This window comes from Apteryx mantelli, chromosome 28, assembly GCF_036417845.1.
Source record: "Apteryx mantelli isolate bAptMan1 chromosome 28, bAptMan1.hap1, whole genome shotgun sequence".
Lineage (NCBI taxonomy): Eukaryota > Metazoa > Chordata > Aves > Apterygiformes > Apterygidae > Apteryx > Apteryx mantelli.
Window position 1 is genome coordinate 7,528,563 of NC_090005.1, and position 26,915 is coordinate 7,555,477.

The window sequence follows — 26,915 nt, forward strand, 5'->3', positions numbered from 1 at the left end:
CACCTTCCAGTGCAGCATGCGCGGAGGCAGCATGAGCAGCTACTACATGGTCTGGTACCAGCAGAAGCTTCAGGACTCTCTGACCTTGATTTACCAGGAGGATGGTGATACCTATGGAGAGGGTTTCCAGGGTCGCTTTGAGGGGAAAGTGGAGAGCTCCCAGAACAGATTCACGCTGAGGATCTGGGCAGCAAAGCAAGAGGACGAAGCGGTATATTACTGTGGTGCTTCGCTCACACTGGAGCAGGTCTTGAGCAGGGTGGAACAAGAACTGCTGAGACGGAGTCCAGAGAGCTCAGCACTTCCTCCAAGCAGCCACAAATCGGAAGGTGGCGCCAGGCAATAGCTGGTTCCAAAAGCAGGCCTTTCCCATGCTTGCCGGGAAAAGCAGAGGAGGGAGGAGTGTTTGGAGATGTGAGAGGATTTATGACGCAGCTATGAGCTCTTCTGGGAAGTTCGGAGGTGTGCGGTGAAGTGCACATTGCCTGAGCCTCCTCTCCAGCATGGCCCAGCTTTTCCTCAGTGCTCTGCTGCTGCTGCTGCTGCCAAGTGAGTGAGTATCGGGGCTTTGCTGCCTCTTTCCTAGCCGTGTTCCTGTGTGCCTGACTTTCCTGGGTGTGAGCGTGTCTGTGAGAGCGGTGTGCCTCCAGATTGGAGAACTGACTACCCGTTTCCTCTCTGTGTTTCTCCTGATCCCCTGGAAGACCATGGAAATAGAAACACTTGTTGCCTTAGGCTGTTATTGCAGCTTTGCTCTTGTGCTTCTCCTCATCTTGGAGGATTGGCTCTGCGCGAGTCTAGGTTTCAGAGCCCCACACCCTGAGGTGCGCTGCCTGTGGTGAGTCCCTCTCAGCTGGTGGTTTTGTGGCGCCCTGGTAGAAGCGGAATCCTGGAGGGATCCGGTAGTGGATGTCTGCAATATCCGGAGGTACCCTCAGGTGCCCAGGGCAGGATTGCATGGGTCTCCTTCATCAGCTACGATTCTTCCTGCATCTGGTGCAGGGCAGCACAGGAGGGGTGAGCCTCTGCCTCCAAGGACAATTCCCAGCCAACCGGTCTTTTGCCCTGCTCGCTCTTCTCCCCAGGGACTGTGTCTGCCACTTCTGTGCCATTCCCATGGGAGCAGGACACCTGTCTGGGCACTAACAAAAACCTCCTCCCAGGGCCCCTCATCTCTTTCTTGTGCGCTATCCCCCCTCCAGGAGAGGAGCAGCTTATGCCAGGACATCCACCTCTGGTTGGCAGCCTCCCTGGGAGAGTTGCATGGTCAGCTGGAGGCTAGTGGAAGGTGCCTGGGAGTTCCGTGTTGCCGTCTGCCCCCAGAGCTGAGAAGCCCTAGGGATTTCATGCACCTCTCCTGCCATGGATTCGAGTCCCTTTCCAGAACTTGCACAGGTGCTGGTACCAGCAGGCACTGGTGCACAGTGCCTGCACAGCATACACTATGATCCATTAGAGTTTCAAGCATGAGAGCGAGAAGAGCATCCCAGGCATGTGAAGGAGAAGAGGGAAGACAGTGGCCCAAACGAAAGATGTGGTTTGACATGCTTCAGGTACAGCTGGCCCCCTTTTTGGCCCCCTTTCTTCTGCCCTTCCAGGGCTGGCTGACATTACAGCTTCAGGCATTACAGGCAGGCAGAGCTTTGGGCAAAAACTCTGGGGTCTGGAAATGTTTTGGGATGACTCCTGTGTCCTTGTACTTTGGATTGTGGGGCAGACCTGGAGCCTTCCCTCCCAGCCTCGCATGCTCCCGTGTGCTGCCCTGTGCCCTTTGCAAGTGTCAGGCAGGGGCCTCCAGGGTTGGAGTGGATCTCCTGATCTCTCTCCCTCCCTGCCCCTGTGTGGAGGGGCCCTGTTTCCAGGAAGAGCCATGGCCAGCAGCTGGGCCTCCCAGGCTCCAGGAAGCAAGCAGGAGACATGGGAGATGTGCGTGTTATTCCCTGTCCTTCCCAAACTGGGCTCTTCATGTGTGTACCTGCTGCTGCAGCCTCCCAGTGTGCGCATTGCCCAGTGTCGGCGTCTTTACAAAAAGCAGCCAGTCACACACCATAAAGGCAGCAGACAGAACCATGCTGAACACTGCTCCTCAGTCCTCTGGGGTCTTCCTTTCTACTCACCCATATAACTTTCCTCTCACTTGCAGGATTTTTTTTTTTTCTCGAGTTCCAGCACTGAAACTTGCAGCCAAAAGATGAAACTGAGACTTCCTCAGCTTTCCCTTGCAGGAGGAACATTCCTGCTTATGGAGCTCATCAGGAGCCAAGGAGAAGTCTGAGTTTGTCCCGGAGCGCGTTCCCCAAAGGCCAAAAATGGGCCTTCCATGCAGAATAAGACTGACTTTTAAAATCAGCAGCTTGCACACATGGAGAATCCCAAAGGGTGCACCCTGAATGTGTGTGCAAGGAACTCCTGGCAAAACCCAGACCTGAAAAGGAAGTGTACAAGAGGTGGAAGCAGGGACAGGGGGCCCAGGAGGGATATGAAGGCAGTGTCCGAGCATGCAGGGATGGGGTTAGGAGAACTGAAGTCCATCTGAAGTTGAAACTGGCAAGGGATGTTAAGGGCAAGAAGAAAGGCTTCTAAAAGTACACAAGCAGCAAAAGGAAGGCTAGGGCAAGAAGGAGGACCTGGGGAACTACAGGCCAGTCAGCTTCAGCTCAGTCCCTGTGCAGGTGATAGAGCCTTCCTTACCAGGTCAGCCAGCCTGTTGGCAGAGCTACTTTTGCCCCGTTTAGTGAGGTGGATCCTGTCTCTCCCAGGGAGACATAATTCTCCAAAAGGGTCCCATGGCCATAGAAAGCAAAACCCTGTTGCCAACACCAGCTGGGCAACCAAGTGTTCATGTGCAGTATCAGTCCACTCCATCTCTCAGCTGTGGAGGTAAAAGACAATCAACAATAGTGGCAAGACTAACTTCATTTTTTTGTTTTACTAATCACTATCTTAAGATAGAGCAAAGAAAGAAACCTTGAGCTCTGTACAAAATGCTCCAACTCCTGCCTGGCTTGCCAGGAATTCAAACTGCATAAAGCCGGTTAGCAGTTGCAGAGTTTGCTAGTGAAGACTTCCATTCTCTTTGTTCTCTGCCTTGTATATACAGCCAATCAGGGGAGTGTTAGATAGTAACTATACCAACCAAAGAAATGTATCTAAGTCATTTATTTATGCTAACTATGCAACTATTGCCTTGGAGGCGTTGCCCAGGTGCCTTCTTTTCAAGAGCTACATGGGTCTAAAGAGCCCGGCCACCCTCACAGCTGTCCGGGCAGAAAAGGGAAAGGAGCCCTGGTACCTATTTCAGCAGCAGAATCTCTCACAAGCCCACCCAAAACCATGAACATGCTGTTACCTCCTTGCTTCCTCCTCAGTCTCTCTCACACACACACTGTCACAGGGAAAGAGCTGGTCAGGAAGAAACACAAAGAGCATTTTCACAGGGAAAGCCCAAGCTGAATCAAGCGTGGCTACCTCATGTTCTTTAGGGAGTCCCACAGCAATGTAGCACGAAGAGCTGAGCTGTAGAGCAGATTTTCCCCTGGAGGGGTTACAAAGTCTCTTCTCTGTGTTGTCACTTCTGTCTCCATGTGCATATATGCACATGTATGTACACATACACACGTGTATGTACCCTAGGGGCCAGCATGGGTTTTTGTGGAATACCCCAAACAAGAGTATCTAGGGGGTGCTCTGGGCCAGAAAAATGCCCCAGTCCTCCACACTTTTTAAGGGCCGCAGAGGACCCAGCAGCGCCTCCCCCACTGGGACAGCCCCAAGTGGCCAGCGGTGCCCTGCTCCTTCTCTGTTGAGGACCTTCCCCCGGCCACAGCCCTGAATCTCTGCCTTCTCTTCCTCCCTCTAGTCTCCAGCGCCTGTGGGCCCCTGCTTCTCCTTTGTCCTCTGCATCTCCATTTCCCACCCCTGCCCTGGACCTCCTCCCCAAGGCACCAGGTAGAGTGCCTAGGGCAAGATGGCGTGACAAGAGCTCAACACCCTGGGGGGCAGGTGGGGGGTGGGTGGGTGATGACTCTCCCCCAATGGTGGCAGCAGCTGGGATCCCGCCATGGTGGCAGGGCTTGATCCTGGCAGGTGTCCTGGCCTGCAGATGGAAAGGTTCCAGCAGAAGCTCTGGCTCCCTCCCAAGCAGGATGAGTGCACAGAGGAGAGTCTCCCCATTCTACTGAGGAGCACCACCACTGTCGTCCCCTGCGGAGCCCCACACAATTTGTGGGGAATGAGGTGGGGAGGGGGTCGAGACCACGCCTCCACTCCAGCCTCTCTGCAGCACTGAGCATGGTGCCTCTCCTGCTTGCCATGAGCCCTTATGGGTGTTGGCCACTTGGAGGTGCCCAGGTGGCCCCTGCGGGGGGAAAGGCAGCTGGAGAAGGGGTGGCAGGGTGGAGCAAGCAGAGGAAGAGGATGCCTGCACAGGGTGGAGGGAATGGCATAGGGGAGGCTCTGCCTGCGATATCCCAGCCAAGAGGGGCCAAGCTCAGGGGTCCTATCTGGGAACAGCAGTTCTGCAGTGCCAAGAGATGTGGGGGCACAAGGATGCCAATCTGCTGCTCCCAGGGCCAGCCTGGGAGTGTAACATGTAGCGAGGGCCCTGCACTCCCACTGTGCCAAGGACGGTCCCGCTCCTCCTGCACTGGGTGCAGTTCCTGGAATGAGGCTTCTCTGGCCCTGCACCCCTGGAACTCTGCCTGCTACTTCTACACCCTTCACGGAGTGACAGGAAACCTTCTGCGCACCAGTGTAGCCCACCTGAATACCATCCATCCTCTCTGTGCAGAAATATGTTTTGGCCGTAGCGGGCCAGCCACGCACAGAGAAAAGGAGCAGCACTGTGGGGCTCCCTTCAATTCTCAGCACTCTCAGACACTTAGGGTCAAAAAAGAACAGATCTCACACAGTGGGATGCATACAGCCCCCTAGCCCAAAATAAACCCGATCTCTCATGAAATATAGCTAACACATACAAAGAAAGAGTTCTGTGAGACCGTGAAACTTCATTTAAACCTGGAAGGAAGAAAGGACAGCAATTCTGTACTCATTTCCCCACATTCCTTCCAGAGAGGGCAAGGTCAAGGAGAGAGGCATGGGGACAGCAAGCTGCTTGCTTAGGAGAGGTCCCTACATTTCCTGTGCGAGTGGGGAGAGCAGGAGGCAGGCTGGAGTGCAATGAGGGTGCAGGGTAGAGGAACCATGAGGTGCTGTCGGGAAGAGCATGGGATGTGGTTGAGTGGGTTTTAGTAGGAGGGAGTGGTCCCCACTCTGTCTCTCGGCCCTGTTGTCAGGGGACAGGGAGTGAGGCCAGGGCAGGATGGGGGTGCAGGGCATGGAGAAGGTCCTACGAGAGGACACTGTACGTTGACAACTCACCCCTGGTGCCAACCCAAGCTGCGTCTGGCCAAGGCCCCGACCTAGCAGTCTCTGCCCCATGTCTCCTGGCCACCCTAGCCCATTTCTGTGATTGACTTTTTCAGAGCTGCCACTAGGCAGGCAGGCACCTTTTCCCTATCGCCTCGGAGGCTTAGGGTCCCTCTTTATGAGGCTCCACAGGGCTAAAGAACCCGTAAGCCCTCACAGCCATCCTGGGAGAAAAGGGAAAGGAGCTGTGGCCTTCTGGGAAGGCCACGCTCCTCCTCTGCTGATGAACCTCCCCTGGCTTGGCCTGGCCTGGCCTGGTCTTGCACCCCTCCCCCCTTCTCCTCCCACTGAAAGGGCTGTGACAGTGGGGGCAGGTCAGCTGGGGTCAGTGGGTGAGGGGCACAATCCCTGTGCAGACAGGAGAGGGGCTGAGAGTGGCTCTGCTCCTCTCTGCCTCTGGCAGGTCCTGATGCCACCCAGGATGGTGCCTTGGCTCCTGACCTTCTCCCCCACAGCAGTGCTGGCAGGTGAGAGCCGGCGAGGGAGAGCAGTGAACCCAGGGCTGGGCGGGCTGCAGCTGCCCATTGGCGCCCATCCACCGTGCCAGGGCTCAGCTCCTCCTGTACAGAGTGCATTCTCCCATGCACATCGCCTTTCCGGCTGGGGAGGGGGGGTCCTGTGGCAGGGAGAGAGAGTCTTTGTAGAGGTGGAAATTATTTCTGGAAAGGTCCAATGTCAGCCCTGAGCAGGGCAGCCATGGTAGAGGTGGGACCATGGCTCTCCCTGTTCCTGAGTAGGTGGCACCTTTGCCTGAGCAGGTGAGCAGCCTCCACTGTGTGCATGAACTGCCCTGCTCCCTGTGCTCTCTGTCCACTGGGGTGAGGGCTCAGGTGCAGCCGGTGGAGGCCGAGGGAGGGCTGTGAGCAACTAGGGACTCTGTACACCTCTCCTACAATCCATCCAGCTTCACCTTCAAGGACCACGATGCACTTTGGTGTCAGCAGGCCCCTGGGATCAAGCCTCCAGTGGGTCTCTCACACCAGCTACGGTTCCTCATTCATTAAACACGTGCCAGCAGTGGAGGGGTGAGCCACCACCTCCTGGGACAATCCATGGGCCAAGGCATCTCAACACTGCATGCCTTGCACACCCTGCACCCCTGGGACTCTACCGCATCCTTCTCCAGCATTCCCCCAGGGACAGGAAACACAGCTTTACCCTTATACAAACCTCCTGCCAGGGCCCCTGGCCCAAGGTGTGGGAGCTGGCGGGGAGACGAGTGCTGGGGGCGGGCCTTGGGGCTGTTCCCAGGGAGAGCTGGGCTATCACAGCTCTTTGTGAGGTGATCCCAGGTGTCCTGGAAATGGAATTATTCCCTCCATCACTCTTTGCTACGCCCCAGACTCAAGGACAGGTCTCAAATCTACTGTAAACATTTCCATTTCCCGTAACATTTCCCCTTTCCACATCTGCCCTCTAAGCCTCAGCTTCCTTGTGCCTATCGCAGCAAAGCCATGTGGTTCAGGGCTTCTTCCGTTCCTCCCCCAGATTCATGGCTCTCACTCTCCAGGTGGGCTCCAAGAGGGTGACTAGGCTGTACCTGGGACATGGGGTGGAGGCTGGGTCAGCTCAGACAGGGGTCACACGGGCACAGAAGGGGTGATTGTGAGGGGGAAGCAGGCAGAGCTGCTCTGCAGATAGAGCCAAGCCGAGGAGAGGCAAGGCAAGGGAACGCGGGCCTGGATGTGTGGTCGACGGTGTGCATGGGGTTATTGCCTGTCCTAAGCAGGCAGGACAGGCACACCAGGCATCTGGGAATTAAGTGTGCCCCTGCATCTGGCACAGCCCTGTGGGGCTGTGCTGACTCCTCGCAGCCTGTCCAGGACAGGGAATTTTCTCTGGCAAGCTGCACCTGCCTGCACTGGAGCCCGCTTCTCTCAGTCCTCCCCACACTGGGCAGAGCTGAGCAGCGTGTGAAGCCTTGGAAAACGTGTCACCTCCTCAGGGTCCCTGTGGGGCAGGTTGGGTGGGTGGGCTTTTGGAGGCTGACTTCCAAAGCTGTTTCTCAGCCCCATGGGCAGAGGACCGGGAGTGAAGCTAGGGCAGGATGCGGTTGTGAGGCATGGGGACAGTCCTACGAGGGGAGGGGATGCTGGAGGCTGACAGCCCGGTGCTGGGGCCGGCCGAGCTGGGCCTGGCTGAGACCCTGACCCATGGGCCGGCAGAGCAGGGCACTCCGCATCTTAGCTCTCCTCGCTGCCATCCACGACTGTCTCCAGGGCTCCGTCACGGCTTGCAGCCCCCAGTCTGCTCTTCTTTCTGGAGCAGCCCCCGAGCGGCAGAGAAGCTTTTCCCTCTGGCCTCTGAGGCATTGCCCAGGGCTCCTCTTTACGAGGCTACGCAGGGCTGGGGAGCCCGCACACTCGTCCCACCGTGCGGGGCAAAAAGGGAAAGAGCTGCGGCCTTCTGGGGGCGCTGCACTCCTTCTCCGCCGATGAACGTCCGCCGGCCTGGCCCTGCGTCGCCGCTCCTCCTCCCACAAAGGGACCGCGACAGCGAGGGGCGGGACGGGGCTGCGGTGGGGGCAGAGTCCTTAGCGCTGCCGCGGTGAAGGCCCCCAGTGGCGGTGTGTGCAGGAGAGGGCCGAGGCAGGGCCTGATGCCGCCCAGGATGGTGCCTTGGCTCCTGGCCTTGTCGTTGGCAGCGGTGCCGGCAGGTGAGAGGCAGCCAGGGAGGGCAGCGAGCGCGGGGCCGGGCGGGCTGGGGCTGGGGCTGCCTGTGCCCCGTCCTGGGAGCCAGCTGCTGCCTGCTGCCACGTGAGGTGCACTCTGCCATGAAAATTGCCTTTGCCAGTGGGGATGAGGTTCTGTGGCAGGGAGAGGGAGGTTTCCAGTATTTGGGGGACATTTCAGGACAAGGCCAAATTCAGCCCTGAGGAGGGCAGCCTTGGGATTTCCCAGGGCCAGTGGGTTTCCCAGGGTAGAGGGATGAGGGAGGGATGATGCCGGGTCTCCATGTGCCCAGGAAGGGGACCCCAGAGCGGCTGGTGAACTGCCTGCCACTGCGTGTGTGTGCGCTGCCTTGCTCCCTGCACTCTCTGTCCACAGGGGTGCAGGCCCAGGTGCGGCTGGTGGAGGCCGGTGGAGGGCTGAAAGCGCCTGGGGAATCCATTCGCCTCTCCTGCCATGGATCCGGCTTCAGCTTCAACTACTATGATTTACTTTGGTACCGTCAGGCCACCGGTGCCACACTCGAGTGGGTCGCCACCATCAGCTATGATTCTAGCTACATTCGTTATGGTACGGCAGTGAAGAGTCGAGCCACTGTGTCCCGCGACAATTCACAGGCTGTGGCGTCTCTGGCCCTGCGTGCCCTGCGCCCACAGGACTCGGCCCGCTATTTCTGTGCCGTTCCCACAGTGACAGGAAAGCCGTCTGCACCCTGACACAAACCTCCTGCCAGCGGCCCTGGCCCAGAGTGTGGGAGCTGGAGGGGTGGGGAGTGGCAGGCAGGTTTGGGGGCATGGCTGCTCACCGCGTGGCAATCCCACAGGTGCGGCAAATGGGACCTTTCCCCACATGCCTCCTTTCTTACACCACAGAGACAAGGGCAGGCTTCAGCTCTAACATGGGCGTTTCCTGTAGCTTTTCCCCTTTCCACGCCCCCCCCCCCAAACGTCTTCTTTGTGCTTGTTGCAGTGGATGCCTGTGCGAACAGCCCTGCTGCGTTTTCAGGTGTGATTTTGAGCTTCTTACACTTCTTGCACTCCTCCCTCCCTCCCTCCATTTTGTATTCCTGGTTGTCACAGTCCCGGCCTGCTTTGAGGAAGGGACTGGGTTGTGCTGAGGATGGATCTTGGCTGGCTGCAGGTCCCAGTGGCCCAGATGGGGTGGGAAATGTGGGCAGAGCAGCACTGCAGCCAGAGCGGAGCTGGAGAGAGGCAAAGTGGAGCAGGCATGATCATGTGGGTTGCCAGATGCATGGGGTTATTGCCCTGCCTAGATCAGCGTGATGGGGGTCCCTGGCACCTTGGGACCTGGGCATGCCCTGTACCCGGCTTGGCCCCGTGGAACTGTGCTGACTGCTCGCAGCCCTGCTGGCCTGACCCTCATGTGTCCCTGCAGAGCACATGGGGAAGAGCCTCGTTCCGCTTGCAGCTGCGGATCAGGCACCTCAGTGCGGCTTATGGCCTCCATAGCAGGGGAACAGGCAGGGCACAGGGGAACCTCCCAAGGCTGCTCTACCTGCACCTCAGGGCCTGTTGCTTTGCACTGGGCCCAGCAGTTTCCCCTGCAGGCACTGCAGTCAGTCATGCGAGGACAAGGGCGAAGATGGGGGCATAAGGAAACAGCTCCGTGAGTGGGCCCCAGGTTTCCTGTGATGGTGGGGGAGGCCCCTTCCAGTGCAGAACGAGAGGGGCAGTATGAGCAACCATACCATGTTCTGGTCCCAGCAGATCCCATCTTTGCTCTTTTGCTTCTCCTCCTCCAAGCCTCCAGGGATGAGTGCTGCATTGGGCAATCACCAAGCTGGAGCTGTGCTTTCTACTGAATCTCACCACTTGTCCCAAGAGAAGCAGAGCCCTGCTCAGGCCAGCCTGGTTGGACTGGTACTGTCTCTCAGCTTTGCCTGCGAAAAGGAAGTGGGCTGAGGTGAGGTGGTTCTGCTCTTGCTACATCTCTTCCTGGCCATGGTCCTGGGAGGTGAAGGAGATCCTGGTCCTTGGGAGGCATCAACAAAGCTCAGAGCCCTTTCTGTGCACTTACATGTCCATACTAAAGGGGGGGATATCAGAACTGAAGGGGATGGTGGGGGAGTCTTTTCTCCACACTGTGTTTCCACCCCAAGCCGGCTGCAGGCGGAGCAGCGCCCTCCTTGTCTCTGCTTTGTTCCTAGCCATTCTTGGCCCTCTCCATTGCTCCCCCACGGCCAACAGCCCCTCACCCTGTTCTCCTTTCCAGAGCGGCCAGCAAGCAGGAGAGCAGCTTTTCCCTATTCCCTAGGCATTGCCTAGCCCTCTTTCCGGGGGCTACGCAGGGCTCCAGAGCCAGGACACCCTCACAGCCGTTCTGGAAGAAAAGGGAAAGGAAGCTTGTCCTTTTGGGGGCGCCACACTCCTTCTCTGCTGATGCCTCTGCCCAGGGTCGGCCAGGCCCAGATCTGGGTCCCCCCTTCTCCTCCCCAAAAGGGGCTGTGACAGTGGGGGAGGGGCGGGTCGGATGGGGGAGGGCAGAGTTGGCAGAGCTGCTGCGGCGAGGGGCTGCGATCCTGGTGCGGGCAGGAGCAGAGGCGAGGGTGGCTCAGCTCTGCTCCTCTCCGCCTCCCACCGGGGCTGCTTTGCCCTCGGCACTAGCCTATGGCCGCGGTCCCCAGCCCGGCAGGGCCTGATGCCGCCCAGGATGGTGCCTTGGCTCCTGGCTCTGTCCTTCGCAGAGATGCTGGCAGGTGAGAGGTGGCCAGGGAGGGCAGCGAGCGCGGGGCCGGGCGGGCTGGAGCTGCCTGCGGGTGCCTGACCCCCTTGTGGGGCCCAACTCCTCCTGCTGCCATGCGGAGTGCACTCTCCCATGAAAACTTCCCCGCTGGGGCCTGGGTGCTGTGGCAGGGAAAGGGAGGCTTTCAGGAGTTCCGAGACATGTCAGGAAAGGGCCAGATCAGTGCCGAGGAGGGCAGCCTTGTGATTTTCCAGGGCCGGTGGTTTTTCCAGTGTAGAGGGACAGTTCTGTCTCTCCATGTCCGTGGAAAGGGGATGCCTTCAAAACTGCAGTGGGCTTGGGATACTGTCAGGCCCTTGGTTCTGGCCTGGAGTGGGTCTCCTACTTCCAATCTGATTTATCGAGTACATGCCGGTGGTGGAGGGTTGAGCCATTGCCTCCTGGAGCAATCCATGGGCAAAGGCGTCCCTGGCCCTGCATGCCCTGCACCCCTGGGACTCCACCTGATAGTTCAGTGCCATTAGCATGGGAAGAGGAAGCCTGGCTGCACCCTGACACAAACCTCCGGCAGGGGCCAGGGGCCTCTCTCTGGCCCTGGGTGTGGGAGCTGGAGGGGAGGTAACTGCTGGAGTGTTCAGAGCTGTTCCCGAGGAGACCTGGGCTTTCCAAGAGCACCGCGGGGCAATCCCACAGGTGCCATAAAGAGCTACCTTCTTGGGATTAATCTTTTGCTGTTCGCAAAACGCAAAGGCAGTGTTCAAGTCTGGCAGGGGTGTTCAGCATATTTCACCTCCCCAAACAACCTCTGGCTACTTGAGCTGCCTGCGGCCTTCCCTCCCTGCCCTTCTTCCCTCAGGCTTCCAAAGTGTTTGAGTTTTGGAAATAGCATTTCTTGCTTCCATCACCCCGTGCCCTCCCGCCCCGGCCTCTTTCCTTGTGCTGCTTGGAGTGAAGTGGTGAGTAAAGAGCCCTGCTCTGCTTTCAGGATCATTTCAAGGCGACGTGATCAAACCGACAGTGTCTGCAGCGTGGGGGCAAGCAGGGCATGCAGCGACCTTCCGATGCACTTACAGCTCCAACTCCTCCTATATTTATGTGGCCTGGTCTCGGCAGCGTGCTGGCGGGCCCCTGCAATACATCCTGCAGAGGAAGGGCCGCGGGGGTTCATAGAGCCACACAGCCCCTTTTGCCCGCAAGAGGTTTTCTGGCCAGGCCCATGAGAGCTCCGGCACCTTGGGCATGGCCACGCTGGACCTGGCTGACAGTGAGCTCTATTATTGCGCCCTGCAAGGACCACGGTGGGAGATGCTCATGGGTGCCCTGACAATATCAGCTTCCTGCCCTCCTCCCTTTTGCATTTAAGGGTGTCAGAGCCCAGCACAGACTGGAGGGAGCGACACGGGGTACAGAGCTGAGGGGTACCCGGGCCGTGGGCAGCAGCCCAGCACCCAGCTGGCTGGGCAGGGGTCCCAGGGGCACAGACAAGGCAAAAAGCAGGCAGAGCATCTCTGCAGGCAGAGCCAAGCAGAGGAGAATGATACAGAGCAGCCCTAGCCACATGGGCTGCCGTGTGTTGGGCATCCTGGTTTGGGTACAGACCGGTGCCATGTCAGCATGTGCATGTACCAGCCGCTGGGCATTTACAGAACAAGAACACCCCCTAAATGCCACAGACAAAAGCCTTCTTAACAGCACTGCTCAGTTTGCTGAGGGTTTCCTTTCTAATCACCCAGACAGCCTTCATTTGACTTGCAGATTTGTCTTTCAGGTCCCAGCAGGACAATTTGCAGTCAAAAGAGGAAAACAAGACTCCCTCAACATTCCTGTGCAAAAAGTCATTTCTGGAGCTCATGGGGAGAGAAGGACAGAGTTAGGGCATTTGTCAGGAAAAAAGACCCCTGAAGGACAAAACTGAGCCTTCCATTCTGAATGAGATTATTTGATGTTTGTTTCCCAGATCTGAGAATGTAATGGGAGCAAGAGCTTTTGAGAACATGCGTCTCTCTAAGGTTAGCATCTTGGAGCTGAGAAGTAGGAGGCCAGGCAAATGTGAGAGTATATCAAGTGATTGCTTGAGCTCTCACCATGTGCTGCTCATCCTTGGCTCCTGTGTCTGCAGGTGCTCTTGCTCAGGTGCAGACAGAGGCCTCTGGGCCCACAGCAGGGAAGGTCTCAGAGCCTCTCACCCTTACCTGCCACATCTCTGGCATACCCCTCACTGACAGCCCACCCAAAACCATGAACATACTGTTACCTCCTTGCTTCCTCCTCAGTCTCTCTCACACACACACAAAGCAAAAGGGAAGCTTTTGCTGGTCAGGAAGAAGCACAAAGAGCCTTGAGAGCATTTTCACAGGGAAAGCCCAAGCTGAATCTAGTGTGGCTACCTCATGTTCTTTAGGGAGTCCCACAGCAATGCATCTAGGAGCTGCAGAGCCCATTTTTCCCCAGGACGAGAAGAGAAGTCCCTCCTCCTTGTTGCTAATTATGGCTCGATGGGTATATATGCCTTGGCTCCTTGGGGGTGGGGTGGGCAAGGGAAAGCAGCAAGGGGCAAGGGACAAGAGGTGCAGAAACTCCCAGGGTGCTCACAGGCCTCTAGCCTCCACACCAGGGCCTGCACCCCTGTGGACGGGGCAAGAGGTGCCCTGGGGAGGGTTCATTTCCCCACGCTTCCCCCCACCTCGGCCTGCTGGGCAGGGGATGGCGAGTGAGAAAGGGCAGGGTGAGGGTGCAGGGCATGGGGGGGGGGGGGGGTCCTGCAAGGGGACCCTGTGGGCTGCCACCTGTCCCCGGGGCTGGCCCAAGTAGGGCCTGGCCAAGGCCTGGACCCCCTCTGGCTGGAGCACAGCACTCATAGCTCTGCTTTGCTCCTGACCGTCCCAGGCCATCTCCACGGCTCCCACACGCCCCACAGCCCCTCACCCCACTTTCCTTTCCACAGCAGCCCCCCAGCAGGCAAGCAGCTTTCCCCTGCTGCCTTGGAGGCCTTGCCCAGGTGCCTTCTTTCCAAGGGCTACAGAGGTCTAAAGAGCCCGGCCACCCTCGCAGCCGTCCTGGCAGAAAAGTCTCTTGCTGTGGCCTTCTGGGGGCGCCGCGCTCCTTCGCTGCTGATGGACCTTCCTCAGCCCGCTCCCACGCAGCCCGGCTCGGCCCCGCGCCCCCCTTCTCCTCCCGCAGAGGGGCCGCGGCAGCGGGGGGCGGGGCGGGTCGTGGCGGGGGGGAGGGCAGAGTCGTGGGCGCGGCCGCAGCCGCAGCGAGGGGCGGCGATCGCGGTGCGGGCAGGAGCGGGGCCGAGCGCGGCTCAGCTCTGCTGCTCTCTGCCTCCCGCCGGGGCTGCTTTGCCCGCAGCCGGCCCCGGCCCCGGCCCCCGGCGCGGCAGGGCCTGATGCCGCCCAGGATGGTGCCTTGGCTCCTGGCCTTGTCGTTGGCAGCGGTGCCGGCAGGTGAGAGGCGAGCAGGGAGGGCAGCGAGCGCGGGGCTGGGCGGGCTGGGGCTGCCTGCGGGCGCCTGTGCCCCGTCCTGGGCAAGCTCTCCTGCAAGCTGCCTATGTGGCAGGCAGGGAAATGTGGTGTCTCTCTCTGCTCACAAGGCCTGGTTCCTGTGTCAGGGCTCTTCCTCTGACCATCGTTATCTGTTGGGTTGAAGGAGCAGGATTTAGTGTTCCCGCTGGACCAGTGACACTGCAATGCCCCCACCAGGGCTGCACCCTCCCTTGCCCGCTCTCAAGGTGACCACGGCTCCCTCTTGCTCTCCACAGCAGTCAACGGCCAGGTGGTCTTGGAGCAACACCATGGGGAACTGGCAGTGCGAGAAGGCGAGGGAGGCACCTTCCAGTGCAGCATGCGTGGAGGCAGCATGAGCAGCTACTACATGTTCTGGTACCGGCAGAAGCTGCAGGGCTCTCTGACCTTGATTTACCGGCAGTATGGTAATGCCTATGGAGAGGGTTTCCAGGGTCGCTTTGAGGGGAAAGTGGAGAGCTCCCAGAACAGATTCACGCTGAGGATCCGGGCAGCAAAGCAAGAGGATGCAGCGGTATATTACTGTGGTGCTTGGCTCACACTGGAGCAGGTCTTGAGCAGGGTGGAACAAGAACTGGCTGAGAGGGAGTCCAGACAGCTCAGCACTTCCTCCAAGCAGCCACAAATCGGAAGGTGGCACCAGGCAATAGCTGGTTCCAAAAGCAGGCCTTTCCCGTGCTTGCAGGTAAAAGCAGAGGAGGGAGGAGTGTTTGGAGATGTGAGAGGATTTATGACGCAGCTATGAGCTCTTCTGGGAAGTTCAGAGGTGTGTGGTGAAGTGCGCATTGCCTGAGCCTCCTCTCCAGTATGGCCCAGCTTTTCCTCAGTGCTCTGCTGCTGCTGCTGCTGCCAAGTGAGTGAGTATCGGGGCTTTGCTGCCTCTTTCCTAGCCGTGTTCCTGTGTGCCTGACTTTCCTGGGTGTGAGCGTGTCTGTGAGAGCGGTGTGCCTCCAGATTGGAGAACTGACTACCCGTTTCCTCTCTGTGTTTCTCCTGATCCCCTGGAAGACCATGGAAATAGAAACACTTGTTGCCTTAGGCTGTTATTGCAGCTTTGCTCTTGTGCTTCTCCTCATCTTGGAGGATTGGCTCTGCACAAGTCCAGGGTTCAGAGCCCCACACCCTCAGGTGCGCTGCCTGTGGTGAGTCCCTCTCAGCTGGTGGTTTTGTGGCGCCCTGGTAGAAGTGGAATCCTGGAGGGATCCGGTAGTGGATGTCTGCAATATCCGGAGGTACCCTCAGGTGCCCAGGCCAGGATCGCATGGGTCTCCTTCATCAGCTACGATTCTTCCTGCATCTGGTGCAGGGCAGCACAGGAGGGGTGAGCCTCTGCCTCCAAGGACAGTTCCCAGCCAACCGGTGTTTTGCCCTGCTCGCTCTTCTCCCCAGGGACTGTGTCTGCCACTTCTGTGCCATTCCCATGGGAGCAGGACACCTGTCTGGGCACTAACAAAAACCTCCTCCCAGGGCCCCTCATCTCCTTCTAGTGTGCTATCCCCCCACAGAGAGAGGAGCAGCTTATGCCAGGACATCCACCTCTGGTTGGCAGCCTCCCTGGGAGAGTTGCATGGTCAGCTGGAGGCTAGTGGAAGGTGCCCGGGAGTTCCGTGTTGCCGTCTGCCCCCAGAGCTGAGAAGCCCTAGGGATTTCATGCACCTCTCCTGCCATGGATTCGAGTCCCTTTCCAGAACTTGCACAGGTGCTGGTACCAGCAGGCTCTGGTGCACAGTGTCTGCACAGCATACACTATGATCCATTAGAGTTTCAAGCATGAGAGCGAGAAGAGCATCCCAGGCATGTGAAGGGCAAGACAGTGGCCCAAACGAAAGATGTGGTTTGACATGCTTCAGGTACAGCTGGCCCCCTTTTTGGCCCCCTTTCTTCCGCCCTTCCAGGGCTGGCTGACATTACAGCTTCAGGCATTACAGGCAGGCAGAGCTTTTGGCAAAAGCTCTGGGGTCTGGAAATGTTTTGGGATGACTCCTGTGTCCTTGTACTTCGGATTGTGGGGCAGACCTGGAGCCTTCCCTCCCAGCCTCGCATGCTCCCGTGTGCTGCCCTGTGCCCTTTGCAGGTGTCAGGCAGGGGCCTCTGGGGTTGGAGTGGATCTCCTGATCTCTCTCCCTCCCCGGCCCTGTGTGCAGGGGCCCTGTTTCCAGGAAGAGCCATGGCCAGCAGCTGGGCCTCCCAGGCTCCAGGAAGCAAGCAGGAGACACGGGAGATGTGCGTGTTATTCCCTGTCCTTCCCAAACTGGGCTCTTCATGTGTGTACCTGCTGCTGCAGCCTCCCAGTGTGCGCATTGCCCAGTGTCGGTGTCTTTACAAAAAGCAGCCAGTCACACACCATAAATGCAGCAGACAGAACCATGCTGAACACTGCTCCTCAGTCCTCTGGGGTCTTCCTTTCTACTCACCCATATAACCTTCCTCTCACTTGCAGGATTTTTTTTTTTCCTCGAGTTCCAGCACTGAAACTTGCAGCCAAAAGATGAAACTGAGACTTCCTCAGCTTTCCCTTGCAGGAGGAACATTCCTGTTTATGGAGCTCATCAGGAGCCAAGGAGAAGTCTGAGTTTGTCCCAGAGCACATTCCCCAAAGGCCAAAACCCTGTTGCCAACACCAGCTGGGCAACCAAGTGTTCATGGGCAGTATCAGTCCACTCCGTCTCTCAGCTGTGGAGGTAAAAGACAATCAACAATAGTGGCAAGACTAACTTCATTTTTTTGTTTTACTAATCACTATCTTAAGATAGAGCAAAGAAAGAAACCTTGAGCTTTGTATAAAATGCTCCAACTCCTGCCTGGCTTGCCAGGAATTCAAACTGCATAAAGCCAGTTAGCAGTTGCGGAGTTTGCTAGTGAAGACTTCCATTCTCTTTGTTCTCTGCCTTGTATATACAGCCAACCAGGGAGTGTTAGATAGTAACTATACCAACCAAAGAAATGTATATAAGTCATTTACTTATGCTAATCAGGGAAGCCTCAGCCTGATTTGTGCATCAGACATGCTTCCCCTGCAGCTGCTGCGGGGTGGGTGTGTGTGAGAGTGAGAATAAAGGTGCTCTCTGAACTACATCACTGCAAGTAGTAGAGTTTTTCCACTTTTTTTTTCCCCTCCTTTCTCCTCAGGGTGAAGCCCCAGGCACTGCCTGCAGCCCAAGACTTGCAGAGCTGTGTCCTCCATCAGAAGCTCTGTCTGCACCAAAGCCTCTGACATGACAGGGACAGCTGCTCCAACAGGCCCTGGGGAAAGTGCTCTGTGGTGCTTCACCACCATACCTGAGGCCATGAATGCTGGTCTGGACTGAGATGAGGATGCCTTCTTTGTGCCCTTCTGCACCTACTGCTGCAAAACTGTTGCATCTGTTGGCTCTCTCTATCACCTGTGCTGTGTTAGCTCTGTTACCTGCAGCTCTGTGAGAGGATCTATGATCCAGATGAGAGCACTCCTGGGAACCTAAGCAGCAGTGGGGTGGAATGCACATTCCTGGGGCCTCCTCTCCAGCCTGTCCCAGCCTTTCCTCGTTGCTCTAGTCCTGCTCCCAAGTGGGCAAGTGTAAGAGCATTGCTGCTGTGTTTTTAACTGTATTGGGTGTTACTGTGTTTGTGAGAGCTCTGTTCCTGCAAAGACACAGAAGTGATTAGGTATTTTCTCCTGGTGTTTGTTCTGGTTCCTTGTAGGAGCAGGCACATGGAAATACTAGTTTCCCCAAGAGTGGGGGCCTTCTCTGCCCTCATCACAGCTTTTGCTCATTTGCTGCTTCTTCTCAGGCTCATTTCCAGGCACATGTTCCCAGCTGAGGCTTGTGAGTTTTGGACCCTGCATAGGGCAGGGGCTCAGAGTCTTTCTCCTCAGGTGTGCTGTGTTTGGGGTGTCCCTGTCCACTGGTATGTTGGTGGGGCACTGGCACAAGCAGAAAGCAGGAGAGAGCCAGGAGTGGATGGCTGCAGTTTTTGGAGGTGTGCAAACAGACTGTGCCCCACGCTTCCAAAAGAGGATCAGCATCACCAGAGACGTCCCCAGCAACCCCTTCTCCATGCAGCTGCATTCCCTGACACCCAGGGCATCACCTTATGTCTCTGGGGAACAGCGGGACTGGACCCCTGGTGCTGGAACCACAGTGCATGGGGCTTGAGCAGGGTGCAGGGTCCACTCCTGGTGTGTTTTCTTTGCCCTGAAGACAAGGCTGGGCTTTAGGTGCTGTGGTGGGGATACAGTGGTGGAACCGGGCTGCATACATCAAGCATGCCCCTTCCTCTGTCACTGACATTCTTGAGGGGATTGATGGTATTAATGGGGCAGGTTTGCTTTGAGCTGTGTCAGGTCGAGAGGAGTAGGAGAGCACAAGACCAGACTAGCGGAGCAAAGTGACATCATGCGAGAGCCCCCATAATATTTCATTAAAGAGGACAGTTACTGGCAGAGCAGGACTGGGGCTGGGGACAGCAAGAGAGAAGCAAAGTCATCTTGGGGTCCAGCTCTTTCTGCTTCCGCACTGGGCGCACTCCCCTGTGCAAATCGCCTTCCCCACAGGGGAGCAGGTGCTGTGGCAGGGAGATGGAGGCTTTCAGGATTTCAGAGACATTTCAGGAGAGGGCCAAGATCAGCCGCAAGGAGGGAGTCATTTTCTGGGGCCAGTGAGCTTCCCCAGGTGGAGGGATGATGCTGGTTCTCCATGTCCCTGGCAAGCGGACCCCACTGTGGCAAGTGACCTACCTCTCGCCCTGTGCATGCATTGCCTTGCTCTTTGCACTCTCTGTCCGCAGGGGTGTGGGCCTGCATGCAGCTAGTGGAGGCTGGTGGAGGGCTGTGAGTGCCTGGGGACTCTGAGCACCTCTTCTGCCATGGATCCAGCTGGGCCTCATACATCAGCAGCCAATCAGGTAATATGAAGAAGTATGGGGCCACTGTGGAGGGTCAAGCCACCACCTTCTGGGACAAACTCTAGGCTCAGTAGACTCTGGTCCTGCGCACTCTGCATCCCTGGCACTCAGCTCAGTACTTGTGGACCATTCATTCCCATGGGGACAGGAGACCTGGATGCACCCTGACTGACACAAACATCCTGCTGGGGCTGCTGATCCATGGTGCAGGAGCTGGAGGGGAGGCGACTGCCAGGAGGGGTTCAGGGCAGCTCCCAGGGAGGGATGGGCCATTGCTGCGCATCGTGGGGGGATCCCACTTCCCAAATCTACTCCTCACACTCCCTGCCCTCCACTGTCTCCAGGGACCCTCTTCCCAGGAACAGCCATGGCCAGCTCTCAGGCTCTTCAGCCTCCAGGAAGGAACCAGGGCACACTGGAGATCAGCTGGCCTAAAGGGGATGCATGCTACTCCCCACCTTCCCAAAGGTGGCCTCCTAGTTTGGGTACATACTGGTGCCATGTTGAGCATGTGCATGTACCAGCCGCTGTGTGTTTACAAAACAGCAACACACCTTAAATGCCGCAGAGAAAACAAAGTCAGAGTTAGGGCATTTGTCATGAAAAATGATCCCGGAAGGACAAAACTGAGCCTTCCATTCTGAATGAATTATTTGGTGTTTACACTGAGGACCTTCCCTGAAGGATTGAAAAGGCATCTTGCAACTGTCCTGGCTTTCACAATATGGCCTGACATCCCCCCTTTTCTTCTCAGCCTCAAGTGCCTAGCTCCAGTGGGCTCCTGCCCCCCCTTTACCCTCTGAACCTCCATTTCCCACCTCCTACCCAAGGGACTGGGCTGGAGCACCCAGGGGAAGAGGGAGCGTACAGGAGCTGGACAGCCTGCAGGGTTGGCAGCACTGCTGAAAAGATGACACCAGCCAGGACCATGATACCGTGGCACATCTTCATCCCAGGGGGTGTGTTGGCCTGCAGGCACAAGGATCCCAAAAGAAGTTTGGGGTCCCTCCCAAGCATGGTGAGCACACAGAAGACAGTCTCCCCTTTCTTCAGAGGATATCCCACAATGTTGTCCCCCACTGAGCCTCGCAGGAGTTGTGTGGGGTGAGCTGGGGGTTGGGGTGAGTGGAGTTGGAGCCAGGACACCGCTCAAGCCTGCGCCTTCTTGCAGCACCAAGCAAGGACCTGCTCCCGGTGCCCATTAGTCCCATGGAGCCTTGGCTGCCTGGGGAATCCTGGGGGGCCCCTTGTCACAGAGAAAAGGTGTGGGGGTGTTCATTCCTCCACGCTCCTCCCCATGTCAGCCTGGTGTGCTGGGGACAGGGAGTGAGGGCAGGGTAAAATGAGAGTGCGGGGCATGGGGAGGGTCACTGTGGCTGGAGCACAGCACTCATAGCTCTGCTTTACTCCCAACTGTCCCTGGCCATCTCCGTGGCTCCCACACACCCCACAGCCCCTCCCCCCACTTTCCATTCCGGAGCAGCCACCAAACAGGCAAGCAGCTTTCCCCTATTGCCTTGGAGGCGTTGCCCAGGTGCCTTCTTTTCAAGAGCTACATGGGTCTAAAGAGCCCGGCCACCCTCACAGCTGTCCGGGCAGAAAAGGGAAAGGAGCCCTGGTACCTATTTCAGCAGCAGAATCTCTCACAAGCCCACCCAAAACCATGAACATGCTGTCACCTCCTTGCTTCCTCCTCAGTCTCTCTCACACACACAAAGCAAAAGGGAAGCTTTTGCTGGTCAGGAAGAAGCACAAAGAGCCTTGAGAGCATTTTCACAGGGAAAGCCCAAGCTGAATCTAGTGTGGCTACCTCATGTTCTTTGGGGAGTCCCACAGCAATGTAGCACGAAGAGCTGAGCTGTAGAGCAGATTTTCCCCTGGACAGGTTACAAAGTCTCTTCTCTGTGTTGTTACTTCTGTCTCCACGTGCATATCCTGGGTCAGCTCAGACAGGGGTCACACGGGCACAGAAGGGGTGATTGTGAGGGGGAAGCAGGCAGAGCTGCTCTGCAGATAGAGCCAAGCTGAGGAGAGGCAAGGCAACGCGGGCCTGGATGTGTGGTCGACGGTGTGCATGGGGTTATTGCCTGTCCTAAGCAGGCAGGACAGGCACACCAGGCATCTGGGAATCAAGTGTGCCCCTGCACCCGGCACAGCCCTGTGGGGCTGTGCTGACTCCTCGCAGCCTGTCCAGGACAGGGTGTTTTCTCTGGCAAGCTGCACCTGCCTGCACTGGAGCCCGCTTCTCTCAGTCCTCCCCACACTGGGCAGAGCTGAGCAGCGTGTGAAGCCTTGGAAAACGTGTCACCTCCTCGGGGTCCCTGTGGGGCAGGTTGGGTGGGTGGGCTTTTGGAGGCTGACTTCCAAAGCTGTTTCTCAGCCCCATGGCCAGAGGACCGGGAGTGAAGCTAGGGCAGGATGCGGTTGTGAGGCATGGGGACAGTCTTACGAGGGGATGCTGGAGGCCAACAGCCCGGTGCTGGGGCCGGCCGAGCTGGGCCTGGCTGAGACCCTGACCCATGTGCCGGCAGAGCAGGGCACTGCGCGTCTTAGCTCTCCTCGCTGCCATCCACGACCGTCTCCAGGGCTCTGTCACGGCTTGCAGCCCCCAGTCTGCTCTTCTTTCCGGAGCAGCCCCCGAGCGGCAGAGAAGCTTCTCCCTATGGCCTCTGAGGCATTGCCCAGGGCTCCTCTTTACGAGGCTACGCAGGGCTGGGGAGCCCGCACACTCGTCCCACCGTGCGGGGCAAAAAGGGAAAGGAGCTGCGGCCTTCTGGGGGCGCCGCACTCCTTCTCTGCCGATGAACGTCCGCCGGCCTGGCCCTGCGTCGCCGCTCCTCCTCCCACAAAGGGACCGCGACAGCGAGGGGCGGGACGGGTCTGCGGTGGGGGCAGAGTCCTTAGCGCTGCCGCGGTGAAGGCCCCCAGTGGCGGTGTGTGCAGGAGAGGGCCGAGGCAGGGCCTGATGCCGCCCAGGATGGTGCCTTGGCTCCTGGCCTTGTCGTTGGCAGCGGTGCCGGCAGGTGAGAGGCAGCCAGGGAGGGCAGCAAGCGCGGGGCCGGGCGGGCTGGGGCTGGGGCTGGGGCTGCCTGTGCCCCGTCCTGGGAGCCAGCTGCTGCCTGCTGCCACGTGAGGTGCACTCTGCCATGAAAATTGCCTTTGCCAGTGGGGATGAGGTTCTGTGGCAGGGAGAGGGAGGTTTCCAGTATTTGGGGGACATTTCAGGACAAGGCCAAGTTCAGCCCTGAGGAGGGCAGCCTTGGGATTTCCCAGGGCCAGTGGGTTTCCCAGGGTAGAGGGATGAGGGAGGGATGATGCCAGGTCTCCATGTCCTCAGGAAGGGGACCCCAGAGCGGCTGGTGAACTGCCTGCCACTGCGTGTGTGTGTGCGCGCTGCCTTGCTCCCTGCACTCTCTGTCCACAGGGGTGCAGGCCCAGGTGCGGCTGGTGGAGGCCGGTGGAGGGCTGCGAGAGTTTGGGGACTCCGTGCAACTCTCCTGCCGTGGATCCGGCTTCAGCTTCAAGGATTTTGGTTTACTTTGGTACCGTCAGGCCACCGGTGCCACACTCGAGTGGGTCGCCACCATCAGCTATGATTCTAGCAACATTCGTTACGGTACGGCAGTGGAGAGTCGAGCCACTGTCTCCCGCGACAATTCACAGGCTGTGGCGTCTCTGGCCCTGCGTGCCCTGCGCCCACAGGACTCGGCCCGCTATTTCTGTGCCGTTCCCACAGTGACAGGAAAGCCGTCTGCACCCTGACACAAACCTCCTGCCAGCGGCCCTGGCCCAGAGTGTGGGAGCTGGAGGGGTGGGGAGTGGCAGGCAAGTTTGGGGGCATGGCTGCTCACCGCGTGGCAATCCCACAGGTGCGGCAAATGGGACCTTTCCGCACATGCCTCCTTTCTTACACCACAGAGACAAGGGCAGGCTTCAGCTCTAACATGGGCGTTTCCTGTAGCTTTTCCCCTTTCCACACCCCCCCCCCCCAAACGTCTTCTTTGTGCTTGTTGCAGTGGATGCCTGTGGGAACAGCCCTGCTGTATTTTCAGGTGTGATTTTGAGCTTCTTACACTTCTTGCACTCCTCCCTCCCTCCCTCCATTTTGTATTCCTGGTTGTCACAGTCCCGGCCTGCTTTGAGGAAGGGACTGGGTTGTGCTGAGGACGGATCTTGGCTGGCTGCAGGTCCCAGTGGCCCAGATGGGGTGGGAAATGTGGGCAGAGCAGCACTGCAGCCAGAGCGGAGCTGGAGAGAGGCAAAGTGGAGCAGGCATGATCATGTGGGTTGCCAGATGCATGGGGTTATTGCCCTGCCTAGATCAGCGTGATGGGGGTCCCTGGCACCTTGGGACCTGGGCATGCCCTGTACCCGGCTTGGCCCCGTGGAACTGTGCTGACTGCTCGCAGGCCTGCTGGCCTGACCCTCATGTGTCCCTGCAGAGCACATGGGGAAGAGCCTCGTTCCGCTTGCAGCTGCGGATCAGGCACCTCAGTGCGGCTTATGGCCTCCATAGCAGGGGAACAGGCAGGGCACAGGGGAACCTCCCAAGGCTGCTCTACCTGCACCTCAGGGCCTGTTGCTTTGCACTGGGCCCAGCAGTTTCCCCTGCGGGCACTGCAGTCAGTCATGCAAGGACAAGGGCGAAGATGGGGGCATAAGGAAACAGCTCCGTGAGTGGGCCCCAGGTTTCCTGTGATGGTGGGGGAGGCCCCTTCCAGTGCAGAACGAGAGGGGCAGTATGAGCAACCATACCATGTTCTGGTCCCAGCAGATCCCATCTTTGCTCTTTTGCTTCTCCTCCTCCAAGCCTCCAGGGATGAGTGCTGCATTGGGCAATCACCAAGCTGGAGCTGTGCTTTCTACTGAATCTCACCACTTGTCCCAAGAGAAGCAGAGCCCTGCTCAGGCCAGCCTGGTTGGACTGGTACTGTCTCTCAGCTTTGCCTGCGAAAAGGAAGTGGGCTGAGGTGAGGTGGTTCTGCTCTTGCTACATCTCTTCCTGGCCATGGTCCTGGGAGGTGAAGGAGATCCTGGTCCTTGGGAGGCATCAACAAAGCTCAGAGCCCTTTCTGTGTGCTTACATGTCCATACTAGCTGTGCTTGGCTCCCACCGCATGCACTGCTGCCACTACCCCAAAGTATTGCAAGAAGGCATTGGAGTTCTCAGTGCTGGTTGAGGGGCTTTCTGGAAAAAGCAGAGCAACTACAGAGCTGGGAGAGGAGGGGAGCCCCACAGCACAGCCCTTGAACAGATCAGCTCCTTTGATAAGCGGGGACTTGTGGTCCTTCCCTGGTGAGCAGCAGCTCTTGATGAGTGACACTGCAGGTGGAAGGTGGCTGGAAGGAGCCCATGAGCTTCCTGCTGCTATCCCTGGTCCTCTGAGACTATAGTTGAGTGTCCTTTCAACAGTGAGGCAGTGGAGACTGGAGAAGGGCTGAGAGTGTCCGGGGACTCCATGTACCCAACAGAAGAGAACTAAAGGGGGGAATATCAGACTGAAGAGGCTGGTGGGGGAGTCTTTTCTCCACACTGTGTTTCAGCCCCATGGGCAGAGGACAGGGAACAAGGCCAGGGCAAGATGGGGGGGGGATGTGGACCATGGGGAGGGTCCTTGTGAGGGAAAGCTGTGGGCTGACAGCCTGTAACTGGGGCCTGCTTGAGGTTGGTGTGGCCCAGGCCCCAAGCCGGCTGCAGGCGAAGCAGCGCCCTCCTTGTCTCTGCTTTGTTCCTAGACATTCTTGGCCCTCTCCATTGCTCCCCCATGGCCAGCAGCCCCTCACCCTGTTCTCCTTTCCAGAGCGGCCAGCAAGCAGGAGAGCAGCTTTTCCCTATTCCCTAGGCATTGCCCAGCCCTCTTTCGGGGGGCTACGCAGGGCTCCAGAGCCAGGACACCCTCACAGCCGTTCTGGAAGAAAAGGCAAAGGAAGCTTGTCCTTTTGGGGGCGCCACGCTCCTTCTCTGCTGATGCCTCTGCCCAGGGTCGGCCAGGCCTGGATCTGGGTCCCCCCTTCTCCTCCCCAAAAGGGGCTGTGACAGTGGGGGGGGTGGGTCGGATGGGGGAGGGCAGAGTTGGCAGAGCTGCTGCGGCGAGGGGCTGCGATCCCGGTGCGGGCAGGAGCAGAGGCAAGGGTGGCTCAGCTCTGCTCCTCTCCGCCTCCCGCCGGGGCTGCTTTGCCCTCGGCACTAGCCTATGGCCGCGGCCCCCGGCCCGGCAGGGCCTGATGCTGCCCAGGATGGTGCCTTGGCTCCTGGCTCTGTCCTTCGCAGAGATGCTGGCAGGTGAGAGGTGGCCGGGGAGGGCAGCGAGCGCGGGGCTGGGCGGGCTGGAGCTGCCTGCGGGTGCCTGACCCCCGTCGCGGGGCCCAACTCCTCCTGCTCCCATGCGGAGTGCGCTCTCCCATGAAAACTTCCCCGCTGGGGCCTGGGTGCTGTAGCAGGGAAAGGGAGGCTTTCAGGAGTTCCGAGACATGTCAAGAAAGGGCCAAGATCAGTCCTGAGGAGGGCAGCCTTGTGATTTTCCGGTGGTGGAGGGTTGAGCCATCGCCTCCTGGAGCAATCCACGGGCAAAGGCGTCCCTGGCCCTGCATGCCCTGCACCCCTGGGACTCCACCTGATAGTTCAGTGCCATTAGCATGGGAAGAGGAAGCCTGGCTGCACCCTGACACAAACCGGCAGGGGCCTCTCTCTGGCCCTGGGTGTGGGAGCTGGAGGAGAGGTAACTGCTGGAATGTTCAGAGCTGTTCCCGAGCACAGCTGGGCTTTCCAAGTGCACCGTGGGGCAATCCCACAGGTGCCATAAAGAGCTACCTTCTTGGGATTAATCTTTTCCTCTTCGCAAAACGCAAAGGCAGTGTTCAAGTCTGACAGGAGTGTTCAGCTTATTTCACCTCCCCAAACAACCTCTGGCTACTTGAGCTGACTGCGGCCTTCCCTCTCTGCCCTTCTTCCCTCAGGCTTCCAAAGCGTTTGAGTTTTGGAAATAGCATTTCTTGCTTCCATCACCCCGTGCCCTCCCGCCCCGGCCTCTTTCCTTGTGCTGCTTAGAGTGAAGTGGTGAGTAAAGAGCCCTGCTCTGCTTTCAGGATCATTTCAAGGCGACGCGATCAAACCGACAGTGTCTGCAGTGGGGGGGCGAGCAGGGCATGCAGCGACCTTCTGATGCACTTACAGCTCCAACTCCTCCTATATTTATGTGGCCTGGTCTCGGCAGCGTGCTGGCGGGCCCCTGCAATACATCCTGCAGAGGAAGGGCCGGGGGGGTTCATAGAGCCACACAGCCCCTTTTGCCCACAAGAGGTTTTCTGGCCAGGCCGATGAGAGCTCCGGCACCTTGGGCATGGCCACGCTGGACCTGGCTGACAGAGAGCTCTCTTATTGTGCCCTGCAAGGACCACGGTGGGAGATGCTCATGGGTGCCCTGACAATATCAGCTTCCTGCCCTCCTCCCTTTTGCGTTTAAGGGTGTCAGAGCCCAGCCCAGACTGGAGGGAGCGACACGGGGTACAGAGCTGAGGGGTACCCGGGCTGTGGGCAGCAGCCCAGCACCCAGCTGGCTGGGCAGGGGTCACAGGGGCACAGACAAGGCAGAAAGCAGGCAGAGCATCTCTGCAGGCAGAGCCAAGCAGAGGAGAATGATACAGAGCAGCCCTAGCCACATGGGCTGCCATGTGTTGGGCATCCTGGTTTGGGTACAGACCGGTGCCA

The 26,915-nt window shown here is 58.3% G+C and overlaps 2 gene segments (V, D, J or C); both read left to right on the forward strand.

Moving 5' to 3' along the window:
- The first annotated feature begins 8,025 nt into the window (after window positions 1-8,025).
- Window positions 8,026-8,812, forward strand: LOC136994359 (immunoglobulin heavy variable 3-21-like). The segment is given in 2 exon segments: window positions 8,026-8,083; window positions 8,475-8,812. Coding segments are annotated over 2 exon segments (396 nt in total).
- A 13,360-nt stretch (window positions 8,813-22,172) lies between these two features.
- On the forward strand, window positions 22,173-22,969 carry LOC136994360 (immunoglobulin heavy variable 3-30-like). The segment is given in 2 exon segments: window positions 22,173-22,230; window positions 22,632-22,969. Coding segments are annotated over 2 exon segments (396 nt in total).
- Window positions 22,970-26,915: the final 3,946 nt, after the last annotated feature.